At 43.5% G+C, this 13,370-nt stretch overlaps 1 protein-coding gene across 4 annotated transcripts in view; it reads left to right on the forward strand.

The window, feature by feature from the left end:
* The first annotated feature begins 359 nt into the window (after positions 1–359).
* Positions 360–13,370, forward strand: part of KIFAP3 (kinesin associated protein 3) — a 137,981-nt gene continuing 124,970 nt past the window's right edge. For all 4 annotated transcript variants that reach the window (XM_073356365.1, XM_073356364.1, XM_073356367.1 and 1 more), the window contains exons 1-3: positions 360–495; positions 9,245–9,376; positions 12,119–12,273. In XM_073356365.1, the coding sequence (XP_073212466.1) occupies positions 464–495; positions 9,245–9,376; positions 12,119–12,273 (319 nt within the window). In that variant the 5' untranslated portion in view covers positions 360–463. The remainder of the gene's footprint in view (positions 496–9,244; positions 9,377–12,118; positions 12,274–13,370) is intronic.

Below are 13,370 nucleotides of genomic sequence, written 5' to 3' on the forward strand. Positions count from 1 at the left end.
CATCAGGTCATCCTACCTCCACACCAGGTCAGTCCTATGACGAGAACCAGGGTAGCTGAACTGGTCTTCAGTTCACACCAGTTCTGCCCCCAGATGCTGTGTCATGTGCTGGCCCCCTGCCTGACCCACAGGGGGAACTTGTGGCTGGTGCAGCCTGGGTGGGGGGCCCTGGGGCAGGGAAGCTGCTCCACAGACTCAGCTGGGGAGCTCTCCCGGCCTTGACAGCGATGGCCATCAGTGTCTCCTCCCCGCCTCCAGGGGGAGATGTGCAGGCCCCGCTCCTCCAATCTCGTTCTGCACAGGTAGCGAGGAATCAGTCCCACAGCGACGACGCGGCCTGTGGTCTCGCTGCGCCTGCGCGCTAGGGAGAGCTGCAGGGGCTGGGTACTGTGTGCGGGCGGGGCTGGCGCTGCTCTCACCCTGGTAACAGCGGCCGCTGCGGAGCCGCCCCCGGCCCGGCACCATGCAGGGGGAGGACGCCAGATACCTCAAGAGGTACCGCCCGCCCCGCGCCGGGGGGCTGTGCAGGCCGGGGCAGCACCCGAGTGGGGCGGGTGGGGTTCGGGGGATGGGGTCTGGATGGGGGATGGGTGGGGTTGGGGAGGAGGTTTGGGGTGGGTGGGATTTGGGAGATGGGTGGGGTTAGGGGAGGAGGTTTGGGGGATGGGGTCGGGTTGGGTGGGGCGGGGGATAGGAGGGATGGCTGGGGTTAAGGGTCGAGGTGGGTTGGGTGGGGGTGGATGGGTGCGGTTATGGGGAGGTTCAGTTTGGATGGGTGGGGTCAAGGGGGGAGGTTAGGTTGGGTGGGGGGGTGGATGGCTGGGGTTAAGAGCCAAGGTTGGGTTGGGTGGGGATGGATAGGAGGGATGGCTGGGGTTGTGGGGGGATGTTCGGTTGTGTTTGGAGTGTATAGCTGGGTGTGCACTGTACGGGTGAGGTGTAGATAAGGAGGGATTGCTGGAGATCACTGAGCAGGTGGGATGTCAGAGTAGCAAGGTAGGTAAAGGAAAGGGCTCTGGTGGGGAAGGGTGGATCTGAGGGATTGGATGGATGGGCTTTTTGGGAGGGATGGAGTGATGAGTGGATGATTATCTGCTGACACCATTGTTTAATGATGAAGCTGCCCCAGTTAGAGATTAGGGTCCAGCTGTTACCAGCTGCTTCAGAGGAAAATGCAAGCAGCCCCAAGAACAGTTATAGAATATTCTGCCCATGGGAAAGTTTCTTCTTAACCTCTGTCAGTTAGTGGCTGGTTTACCCAATAAGCATGAGCCCTTATCATTTTTTCCTAGCTATGCAACTCTGGATTTTCTCATTATCCATCATTTTTTTTTTTGAACCCTTCTGAGCTGCTGGTGATCTCCCCCTCTCTCTCTTTCTGCTTGTGTTCTGCACTGTTCAGCAGCCTTTGCAGAGTTGTGATTGGATATGTTGGGACACCCCAGTCATGTGCAGAGTTCTGTCACTCCCTTGTTGCTTAGATTGTTTACTTGCATATGTCAAATGATTACGATCCTTGATTTTAAAAATGCACTGAAAACTACCAATGATTTCTGATGGCCATTGATTCTGCTCTGAAGATATGATCATAGCTGAAAACTGAGTGGTCATCTGGTGTTATAGTTGCAATGGCCATCTTCAAAGTAGTATCTATCTTAATGTGTATATTCTATGCAGACCACTTTTGCGATCTTGGAGGAATTTTTTTTCCAGTGTTTTCAGCAGCAGACTTTAAATTTTTGTGTTCTAGAGAAACTGCTGAAACAAACCCAGTGCTCTGTTTGTCATGGCTCTGGGCAGATAGATGTGCAAGCATAGCTCTCCTCTGATTTCTTTTTCTCTTGTCATTCTTCATGCAGACTCCCACCCCAACATTCTGTTTGGCTCACTGTTGTAAGTTGTTAGTGTATAGGGGGATCACAAGAATTTGTAGCCTTGCATATGCACAAAAGTTGCACCAGTTTAATAAAATTAGATTTTAAAAAATGGATTTAAACTAGGGTAAACCCCAATGTGGATGCTCTTAATTCAGTTGACACTAGAGCTAAATCGGTGCAAGTTTTGTGTGTAGACAAGACTTTCCTCTTTTAAGCTTTAATAGAGATTCTTGTCAATTTCAAGAACCAAGCAGGCAAGCGAAGTGAAGGGACAGCATGGCATAGCTGCATACCAGCAACCTGGCACAATCTGTCCTTCAAGCCTTGACAATCATCCAACATTTAGATTTTTTTTTCAAGTAGATGGATGGTTGCAAAACTTAATAAGACTAGAAATGTTTCATTTATTTAAAAAACAAAAACATTTCCTTTGTGGCACTGGAGACCCATATACTACATTTGTTCTCGTGGATAGTAAATGTTGATAAATGCAAAGAAATGTGTAGAGCTTATTTAGTGCTTTTCAGCTGTAATCTCAAAGCATATCTCAAAGTTTAGGCTTTGAGATGAGGAAACTGAGGTACAGGTGATAGAGCAACTTCCCTCTCAGTGGTTGAGCCTGAGTAGCTGGTTGGACATTGGGCCTGTCTGCATGCAAGGGGAAGAAAATGGCCCCCAGGCCACAGAAGACAGGCTACTCTAGCCTGATAAGTAGATCATGGCCTGTGACCCATTATGTGGTCCCCTCCCAAGGCACAAAGGAAGCAAAGCAGAGGATCTCCACAACAGTAGGCCCTGTGCTCACCCATGATTCCACTCTACATAGAGGCAGGTTCCATGAGGAAAAAAACTTGAAGGCAGTACTAAAACTCATTGTGGTTCAGCTAATTTGGGCAGGCTTGCTCTTCAACCTATTCATAAATATTACCAAGTTTGACAATTAAAACAGTTTTGACTCATGCAGAGAAAGTAATTAAATATTCTATGCAGTAAGCTTGGTGAAAATGGATTTGGAAGAAAATGAAAAAGCTGGCTTCCTTTGACGGTCATCCTACTACTAAGGCCTTTATCCTTAAATTTTGTGAGATTGCATGTCTATACAATCTTTAGTTACACACACAGTTAAAGCTTCCTGAGTAACCTTAACAAATCTACTAGGTAGGCCTTATTACAAATTCCTTCTAACCTCCAAAAAGTAGACCTTGAGTGAAGCAGTCCCACAAATTACAATTCCTCTCCCAAACTCCCTCACTCAAGCCCTAATACCTTAAGGTGTTGAGCACCCTCAGTTCCCACTGATTATAACAGGAGCTGAGGATGCTTAGTCTCTCATAAGATCAAGCTCACAGAGCTTTCCTGAAATAGCCTCTTACCAAAAATCTGTAGATATACTGAAACAGGTTTGGACTCGCTTGATTTATATCTCATGGTGGTGGTGAATTTTAAAAATCAGCCAAGCCCAGTAACAAACCATCAAAATCATCCTAAGACACTGAAGTTTCAGGCTCTGGAAAAATAGGTACGGTAGAGGCCTGTGCTCCAGCAGAAGGGATTTGTGAGTTCTTGTAGAAACAACTTGTTTGGAGTTCTTCATTCTTTTTTTCGTTTTTTTTTTGGGGGGTGGGGATAGTGCTTCAGTTCACTGTTTTGTCGACAAAACATTGTAGTGTAGACAAGGCCTAAGACATCTCTTATCCTATCACCAGAATCTGTGGGAAAGATTCCTTTAGAGAGAGATGAGTAACTGCTAATTGCATCAGTCTCTGGGGAAGCTGAGGATTAGGAATGCAGACTTTCAAAACATGGGCATATTTAGGCAATTAAACCCCTTTTCTGAGCCTATGACTTCCATAAGAGGCTTATCTTTCCGATTCAATGATTGATCCCTCTTAGTTTTGGATAGTATAGGCCAGGGGTCGGCAACCTTTGAGAAGTGGTGTGCTGAGTCTTCATTTATTCACTTTAATTTAAGGTTTTGCATGCCAGTAATAGATTTTAACGTTTTTTAGAAGGTCTCTCTCTATAAGTCTATATATTATATAACTAAACTATTGTTGTATGTAAAGTAAACAAGGTTTTCAAAATGTTTAAGAAGCTTCATTTAAAATTAAATTAAAATGCTGATCTTATGCCGCCAGCCTGCTCAGCCTGCTGCCAACCTGGTGTTCCATTCACCTAGGCCAGCAGCAAGCTGAGTGGGGCCTGCGGCCGGGACCCCAGCTGGTAAGGGGCCGGCAGCCAGAAACCCAGACCAGCAGTGGGCTGAGCGGGGCTGACGGCCGGGACTCCAAACCAGCAGTGGGCTGAGCGGCTCAGCCCGTTGCCACTCAGCCTGCTGCCAGTCTGGGGTTCTGTCCTCCGGCTCCTGCCAGCCAGGGTCCTGGCTTCCAGCCCTGCTCAGCCCGCTGCTGGTCTGGGATTCCGGCCCTGCCCACATAGAGTGGGTATCTACCTTCTCCCTGGTTCTAGACCCTTCTCTTCCTCTCTCTCTACACTGAGCTGAGGGTGGGAGTTCACTGAGCACAGAGCTGGGGGTGAAGGATCAGGCTGGGGGTTGGGGTGTAGGGTCTGGCCAGGAGCTAGAATGAGGGAGGGCGCTCAGGGTTGGGGCAGAAGATTTGGGTGTGAAGTGCTCACTAGGGTAGCTCCCATTTGGTGCAGGTGGGAGTGTGTGTGTGGTGGGGAGGCGGGAGTGCAGGAGCTCCCGTTTGGTGCTCAGGGTGGTGGTGGGAATGTGCAGGATGCAAGAGTCAGGGCATGGGCTGTGGGGGAGCTGAGTGCGTGAGGGGTGCTGGAATCAGGGCTGGGGTCGTGGTGGCATGTAGGGATCAGGGCAGGAGGCTGGGGTGTGTAAGGGTCAGGGAAGAGGGCTGGGTGTGTGTGTGTGTGCGGGTGTAGGGGTCAGGGCAGAGGGCTGGGGGTGTGTGAGGGGGATGCAGGGGGCTGGGGTGCTTGAGGAGGGTGCAGGGGTCAGGGCAGGGGGCTGGGGTGTTTGTGGGGGGTGCATGGGTCAGGACAGAGGGCTGGGGGTGTGGGCTAGGGTCCTGGGGGTGCTCCCAGCCCCCTGCCTAGAGCGGCTCACGGCAGGGAGCTGGAGGGGATATGCCCTGATTCCATCCCCCCTTTCCCAAGGCCCCGTCCCCACCTCTTTTTCACCTCCTCTCCTCCGCTCTGCTTCTCCCCCTCCCTTGCAAGGGCAATCAGCTGATCGGTTAAAAGAGGAGGAGGGGCAGGAACCCAGCACGACTGCAGAAGAGGCGGGGTAGAGGGGACCTTGCTTGTGCTGCAGCAGCAGCCGGCAGGACCCAGCTTCTTCACCCTGCCCCCTTGGGGGATGGAGAAGAGCAGGCCGGGGTGGACAAGATTTTTAATGGCATGCTGCTGCCTGCCAGGGTCCCGGCCGCCGGCCTATCTCAGCCCGCAGCCAGCCTGGGTTCAGGTGCCATAGGTTGCCGACCCCTGGTATAGGCTTTATCTAGGCAGGCAGGAGCTTTGAAAGTCATTCTCCTTAATTACTTAATTTCTCTTGTAACTGAGATACCGTTCTTGGTATTTTTGGACATACCAAGATAGATTTCATTTAAATTATGATTTAAATCACTAGTCAGGAAGACGTGATTTAATAATGGATTTCTACATAAAAGTGTATTCTTGTTGGTTGTTATAACCTCAATACATATTCAATGTTATACCTCAATACATATTCTTCACAACTCCGAGATATATGTCGGTTTCATGTTTAGAAGGTACGCACTGTATATTTTTTAAGTGATTTCTTTTGAAAACTTTTCAGATTACTTTTACAGCTATATCAGAAAATGAATGACTGTTTGGTTATTTCATTTACCAAAGGTAATTGAAGCAGATATTTGTGAAGTCATTGGGAGATAAACTATGTCCAATTCAACAGGTTAATCATTAATATTAGGAGGATTTTCTTGCCATGCTGTATTAGGAGGAGAACATCACCAGGCAGACATTTAAATTGTTTTATTTAACTAAACCAACAACATTATGTATTCTGGATTTTTTTCTTCAACAGCAAACTTATAATATTTTAAGAAAACAAGCATATGAATTTTTGAAGTTAGTTAAACATTCAAGTTTTTTAAAGTCAGGTTTGTTTTTGTTAAAATTGTTTTTAACTAAAATAGTTAAATGAAATTAAAAAAACAAAAAAACAAAAATTAAATCGATTTAATGTCAGCCAGGTCAACATGAGAAACTTAAAATATTGGCTTCTGCAGCTGACTCAGTCATCTTCACCTTCATTTTCCTGTTTGTTCATAATCTGGAAAAGAAAAACAAGCTTTCCTGCTTTTTCAGGTCCCAAACGATTTCTCAGTTTGGAATGAATTAGTCCAAAGGAAGAAAATATTCTTTTTACACTGGCAGAAGAAGCTACTGCTGTTACAAGTGAGATTATCACTTCAATCGTCTCTGAATCCAAGTGTTTAAGTGACTTCCATCAGTTCACTGGTGTGACTTTCTTTAAAACATCATCAGCAAACATATATTTCTTGAATGGTTCACCCTTAGCTCTAAAGTTTATTATAGTTGGCATTATGGAGGGAAGATTGCTGGATGTCCACGTCCTAGCCAACTCCTCTTCTTCAGCAGTTCAGGTTTGACCATAGTACCGAGTATTGAGAATATTTGCAAGAAAATGAGATGGAGAGAGTGCTTGTCCCATTCTTTTTTTTAAATGCCTGTAATTTAACTCTGTCATTGCATATTTCTCTTTTTAAGATCTCATTCAGTTCATTCCAAATTTCAACAGCGTCAGCAATAAAACAGCTATTTCCCTGCATTTTATTCAAGGCTACAGAAATGGGCTTCAGGGTACTCGGCATGTGTTCAACATTTCTCTTAAGCCCAATGTTGAGAACTTTGGCTGTGACAGTGTCATCTATTTGTTCACGATTTTGTTCACAAACTGTCATCAGGTTAGGCCAGTTCTTGATATAGTGCTCAAAACAGTCCAGTACTGAGTTCTATCGCACGTCTTGTGGGAGAGTTAGCTTGGTTCCTCCCACTTTTTTCAGAGCAGCTGCTGTAAAGTGGTTGTTACCGAAGTGTTTTGCAATTTCAACAACATTAGCCTTTATTTCTGGAACATTGAAGTCTTTGGCTAGGAGGTGCATCAAATGTGCACTGCAACTGTATGTTGTTAGCTTGGGACTCCTAAATAATTTCTTCTCACCTTGGATATATTCGCAGCATTGTCTGTGACCAAGCTGCATACCAGACATTTGAATTTTTTTTCACAGTTTGTTATAGCTTTTACTGCTACTTCTTGTAAGTATTCTGCTGTGTGTGCATTTCCTGATGTATCAGTTGTTTCTGTAAGGAAGACATTCCCTTCTGTTGTCACACAAGCACGTACAACAGGATCATTGTGGACATTGCTCCACCCGTCAAGACTCAGGTTAACAATTTTACCCTCTAGACCTTTTGCACACTGCTCAATTTCTCTTTCATACACTTTATCCAGCAATTTGCCTGTGACATCTGCTCTGTTGGGTGGACTGTATCCTGTTCAGTTAATGACTGAACAATGTTAATGAAGTGTGCGTTCTCAATCATACAGAAAGGAGAGTTTGTTGCATAAACAAACTGGGCAATTTTTTCATCAATTACCTCTTTTTGTAATCTGCTGGTTCTTATCACAAATTTATCTATGGTTGTTTCTGGATGGTGGAGATTTTTTTTCTTTTCACTACAGGTGATATACTGTGGCTATGTGACATACATGATGTGACTGAAACACTATCATTTGCAGATAACTCTGAAACTATAGAAAATGATGGTGATCTTGAAAGTGGAATGTCTTCAGAATTCTGTATGTTCAGGATGGATTGTCCTAAACAAAATAAGTCAGTGCAGTTACTTCAGTATTACCACCATACTGTTCATTTAGTATTACTCATTGCATTGACTGACACTCAGTGCTACTTTAAAGGTGAAATTGTAAAACGAAGATCTGCCTATTTCAGCTATTCATTTTTTATCACAACTGCATCTAAAATGATAGTATCATAGAGTAGCAACTATATTTTTTTGCTCAAACATGAGAATTCAAGAATAGTCCAGAAGGAAGACCGGCAGTCCTTAAGAAAAGTATGAAATAAAAAAGTTTACCAACCTGAAGATCCTGCATGTTCAGACATGTTCCTTTCATCGTCTTTAACGCAGCTTCTTCCTGAGAAGGAACACTTCTCAGGATGTTGTTTCATTCGGGCAACCAGGCCTTGCATTTCTTCGTTGCACTGTTTGCATTTTGCACGCATGCCTGTCTTACCCACAAGTAGGGGAACTTCATTAAAATATTCCCAAACTGGGTCTCTTTTACAGCCTGCTACCATTATAGGTTTTCCCTTCTAGTGAGAGAATGGTATGGTAGATCTCAAATCAATGAAGGCTACACTCAGAAAGACCTCAAGACTTCTGGAATATACTACTCAAACAGTTTTACTTTTGTTTCTACTGCCTGTCCCTCCCTTCTCACATTTATCTCCAGACTTCTTCTCCTTGTCCAGATCTATTGCACGCCAAACAATCTTCTATTCATTGAACTTTTTGAAATTTTGCACTTCTAGAGAGAGGTAAGGGATTGACTCTGTGTACACACATTTGCAAAGGGAGAATAGGGTTGAGGTCTGTTATTTCTCACCTCTATATATAATGTATTTATTTAAAAACATTTTTGCTGTTACCTCTGGAGACACAAATCCACAGTTTGACAACTGCAAAACTAAGCATCTCTGATGGTATCTTCTAGACTGAGCACTGAGTCCCATTGGGTAGATAGAAAGATTAACCTAAATAATCTATACAGAAGCCCCTGGAACCCCAGAAGGTTGGGTCCCTAATCCATGAACTATTGGAACTCATTTACAAAACTTTTCTTAAAGATTACATGAATATATTGTCTCATAGTATAGAATTAGAATTTATAATCCCTATTCCATGATGAGATATCTTTGAGCTATAATGTATCTTAATTAAAACCATCTTTCGGTAGGTTTTTTCCTCAAAAAGCATTTTATCAAAAAAATCCGATTTAAATAAAAAAATCCAATTTTTTTTTTAAATCATTGATTTTTAGCCACCCTGGCACATACTAGAGCCAATAGACATAGAGATGCCTCTTGTGCTAAGATTCGTATGTAAGTTGAAGGAACGTGGGAGAGACCATGTGCTAATGCAAAGAGGACCAAGACTGGGTTTATGCTATGTAGGTAGAATCTGTCTCAGTCATACAAACTGCTTGGTCAGAGATGTCCAATTCACATAGGACCTGTTTTCCCAGATATTCCTTGGGCTTCTCATTTAGTCAGTGATGAATTTGTTTTTCTGCCTTGCAGGAAGGTGAAAGGAGGTAACATAGATGTACACCCCTCTGAAAAGGCCCTTATTGTTCATTATGAAGTGGAAGCAACTATTCTTGGAGAAATGGGGGACCCCATGTTGGGGGAGCGCAAGGAGTGTCAAAAAATGTAAGTTCCTGGCACACTCTTGGGGTTATTTCTTAAAGTTAAAATTTCCTGGATTTCTAGGCTGAGTTCTTAAAATTACTGTTCTATTATATTATTTCTTTTGTTACTGAAACTTTTTCAAACTTCAAAACATTTAATTAAATTAGTATTAAGTCTGGAAATAACATATATGCATAGTTGTTTGCAGTGTTGTTGTAGCATATATTCATTGTAGTATTAAACTTTTAGTTTTTATAATGTTTTCTATCTGTATATCTCAAGGTACTTTGTAAAGGAAAATAATTATCATTCTCCCCATCTTATGTATGGGGAAGCTGAAACAGGGAGAATAGGCGCCGACTCCATGGGTGATCCGGGGCTGAAGCATCCACAGGGAAAAATTGGTGGGTGCGGAGCACCCACCGGCAGCTCCCCAGCTCACCTCCGCCTCCTCCCCTGAGCGAGCCAACGCGTCCTGCTTCTCCCGCCTCCCTTCCAGTGCTTGTGCCACGAAACAGCTGTTTCACATGGCAAACCTGGGAGGGAGAGGGGAGGAGAGGGAAGAGGCGGGGCCAGGGTGGGGAAATGGGGAGGGAGTCAATAGGGGCAGGGAGGGAGCGGAGTTGGGGCCGTGGGGGTGCGAGCACCCACTGGCACCAAGAAAAGTTGGTGCCTGTGGCAGGGAGAAGTGAAGTTACTTGCTCATGGTCACACAGTGGTCAATGGCACAGCTTGGGATAAAACCCAGATCATCTGAGGCCTACTCTGGTGCTCTGTCCATTGGGATACACTGCATCCCTTATTTGGAGGATGTGTATGTCCAGTTAATGTTAGCAATTTCACTGTTGTCTGCATTTTCTTTATACAGGGCACAGTTGTTGTGCCCTCTGTAGTTAAGGTTGCCTAAGCATTTCTGTTGTAAAAGGCCCTTTTCCAGTAACTTCCTCAGACTTTCACCTTGAAGGTGAAACTTTGCAGGTCTGTTTTTTGCCTGAGGGCGAATTTTTTTTTTTTTTTTTTTTCCAAAAAGATCGAGCATATGTATCTGAATGCGGGGGTTCTTTTTTAAGAACAAGGAACAGGTGGGAAAAAAACATTTCCATTGTATCAAAAAATCTGCAATAGTAGTATTTTCTTAACACACTAAAAATGTTTGTCTTGTTTACCATGAATCCATGCTATTCCATCCAGGACTCAACAGAAATCCTTTTATTCCACCTCCTGGTCTGTGCTTACAGATATCTGCTCTGGCTTACTCTCTGTCACTAGTATGATCTGTGATTGAGTCCTTTATGGTAAAGTAGACTTCTTTCTCTGGCTGTCCTAATGTGAAAACTTCAAAAAGATCTCACAAAACTAAGTGATTGAGCAACAAAATGGCAAATAAAATTTAATGTGGATAAATGTAAAGTAATGCATATTGGAAAAAGTAACCCCAACTATACATACAATATGATGGGGGCTAATTTAGCTACAACTAATGAGGAAAGAGATCTTGGAGTCATCGTGGATAGTTCTCTGAAGACGTCCACGCAGTGTGCAGCGGCAGTCAAAAAAGCAAACAGTATGTTAGGAATCATTAAAAAAGGAATAGAGAATAAGACGGAGAATATCTTCTTGCCCTTATATAAATCCATGGTATGCCCACATCTTGAATACTGCATACAAATGTGGTCTTCTCATCTCAAAAAAGATATAGTGGCATTAGAAGAGGATCAGAGAAGGGCAACTAAAATGATTAGGGGGTTAGAACAGGTCCCTTATGAGGAGAGAGTAAAGAGGCTAGGACTTTTCAGCTTGGAAAAGAGGAGACTAAGGGGGGGACATGATGGAGGTATATAAAATCATGAGTGGTGTGGAGAAAGTGAATAAGGAAAAATTATTTACTTGTTCCCATAATTTAAGAACTAGGGGCCGCCAAATGAAATTAATGGGCAGCAGGTTTAAAACAAATAAAAGGAAGTTCTTCTTCACTCAGCGCACAGTGAACCTGTGGAACTCCTTGCCTGAGGAGGTTGTGAAGGCTAGGACTATAACAGGATTTAAAAGAGAACTAGATAAATTCGTGCAGGTTAAGTCCATTAATGGCTATTAGCCAGGATGGATAAGGAATGGTGTCCCTAGCCTCTGTCTGACAGAGGGTGGAGATGGATGGCAGGAGAGAGATCACTTGATAATTGTCTGTTAGGTTTGCTCCCTCTGGGGCACCTGGTGCTGGCCACTGTCAGCAGACAGGATACTGGGCTGGATGGACCTTTGGTCTGATCCAGTATGGCCATTCTTATGTTCTTAGGTTGTAATGCAGTGTGAGGAAACTCTTGCAGAATCAATACTGACAGCAGATTTTATTTCTGACAGGTATTTTTTCTATGCTATGCTCTGGGAGTTTCATATTAATAAAGGATAGTTACCTTTAGAAAACTTTTTTGGAAATAGATCACTGACTCCTTATTTGCTGCTGTGTCTTGACCAAATATTAGGCATTTGCTAATGCAGCCATCTCTAAAGCTGTTGTTTGATCAGCTGGTGAGAAATGGTCCTATCCTATTAAGTCTATTTGACAGACAGTTGCTTGCTGTCCTGAACTCCAGGGTGCCACTGCTTTCTGATCTTGGTTGTTCCAAACTGTAGCATGAGCATCAGATGTCTGTAGATCATCTCTGCCTTGACAAACTCATGACTATAAAAGTTTAAATCGAAGTATTGAAGATACAAAAATCCTACATCAACTGGGGAGAAAACGATCTGAACTGTGTCTTGCAGTATTCGGCTGAAGAGTCTTAATGCAAACACAGACGTTGCTTCCCTGGCTCGAAAGGTGGTGGAGGAATGCAAGCTCATTCACCCCTCCAAGCTAGCAGAAGTGGAGCAGCTGCTGTACTACCTGCAGAACCGCAGAGATGCCTCTTCCGGGAAAGGTAAGCGAGAGAGAGAACAGGGTGAATGGGGAGCTGGAATGTAGCAGCTATAGCGATACTCTGTAGTTTGGGGGTTCTAATTCAGATGCTACTTTCTCTGATACTCAGAAACCTGAGGAGGGAAGGGAAGGGGAGTGTGTGTTTTGTGCTGTACTTGGAAGAATTGACAGAATCGTGTGGGGAAAGAGTTGTCATTTTGATGATCTAAGTACATTCTGAATTTTGATTAGTCAAACTTAATATTGATGCTTCTCTTTCAATTTTTGTGTCTCGGTTAAAGTTTTCTGTTCTAAATGCTGAAATGATTATTTCAGATAGTGCTGTAAAGATGACGATGGAATTATTTCCATGAAAATTACAACCTCTTCTTCTCTTTTCTGTTACAACCAGTTAATAGGATAGATGCTTTCAAATGTCTTTATCTGGAAGCTGTGGTTCAATGCCTGTTAAATTGCAGAGCCAACAGGTTCTTTATAGTACTATGAGTCCTCACTTTGTCTGCTGACAGAGCTGTACTGTTACACCCTAGCTTTATTTAAACCTCTGTTTAACATCTGGTTCAGGGGCCTTCAGTCCTGAGGCACTTCGAGATTTAATAAGGTTAAAAGAATTCTAGCATTTTCAGATTTGTCTCTTGGTAAGACACAAAGAAGGCAAAAATCCTGGAGAAATTTCCACTCCAGTCCTGGATTCCTTTTCAAAGCAGTTAATTGTTAGGGGCTTGCAGGCATACATCTACCAACTCATGTTCTGGAACAGAAGGTATAAAAGTTTCCAATCCCTAGCAATCTCCTATGTGATTGCAAACCCAGCTCTTTCGTTATATAGGCACAATTATAGGTTAGGTTTTCTTAACTCTTTTCTGCTGTGTTCTTTTGTGGCTACTTTTTAGTGGAATGTGTAGTTCTGAGTGTAAAAGCAAAAATACTGGGCTGTGATAGTTCATAATTTTTTCCTTATTCCTGTCTAAAGAAAACCTGAAATTACATTATTTTTAAATGGTACCTTTCTGCCTGTTACATATATTAATAATGTAGATCTTGTCTACTCATTATATACTGGAAAATTCTGTAGGTGGGTGACCTGAGAATTAGTAC

The sequence above is a fragment of the Lepidochelys kempii genome, chromosome 8 (genome assembly GCF_965140265.1).
Source record: "Lepidochelys kempii isolate rLepKem1 chromosome 8, rLepKem1.hap2, whole genome shotgun sequence".
Taxonomy (NCBI): Eukaryota; Metazoa; Chordata; order Testudines; family Cheloniidae; genus Lepidochelys; species Lepidochelys kempii.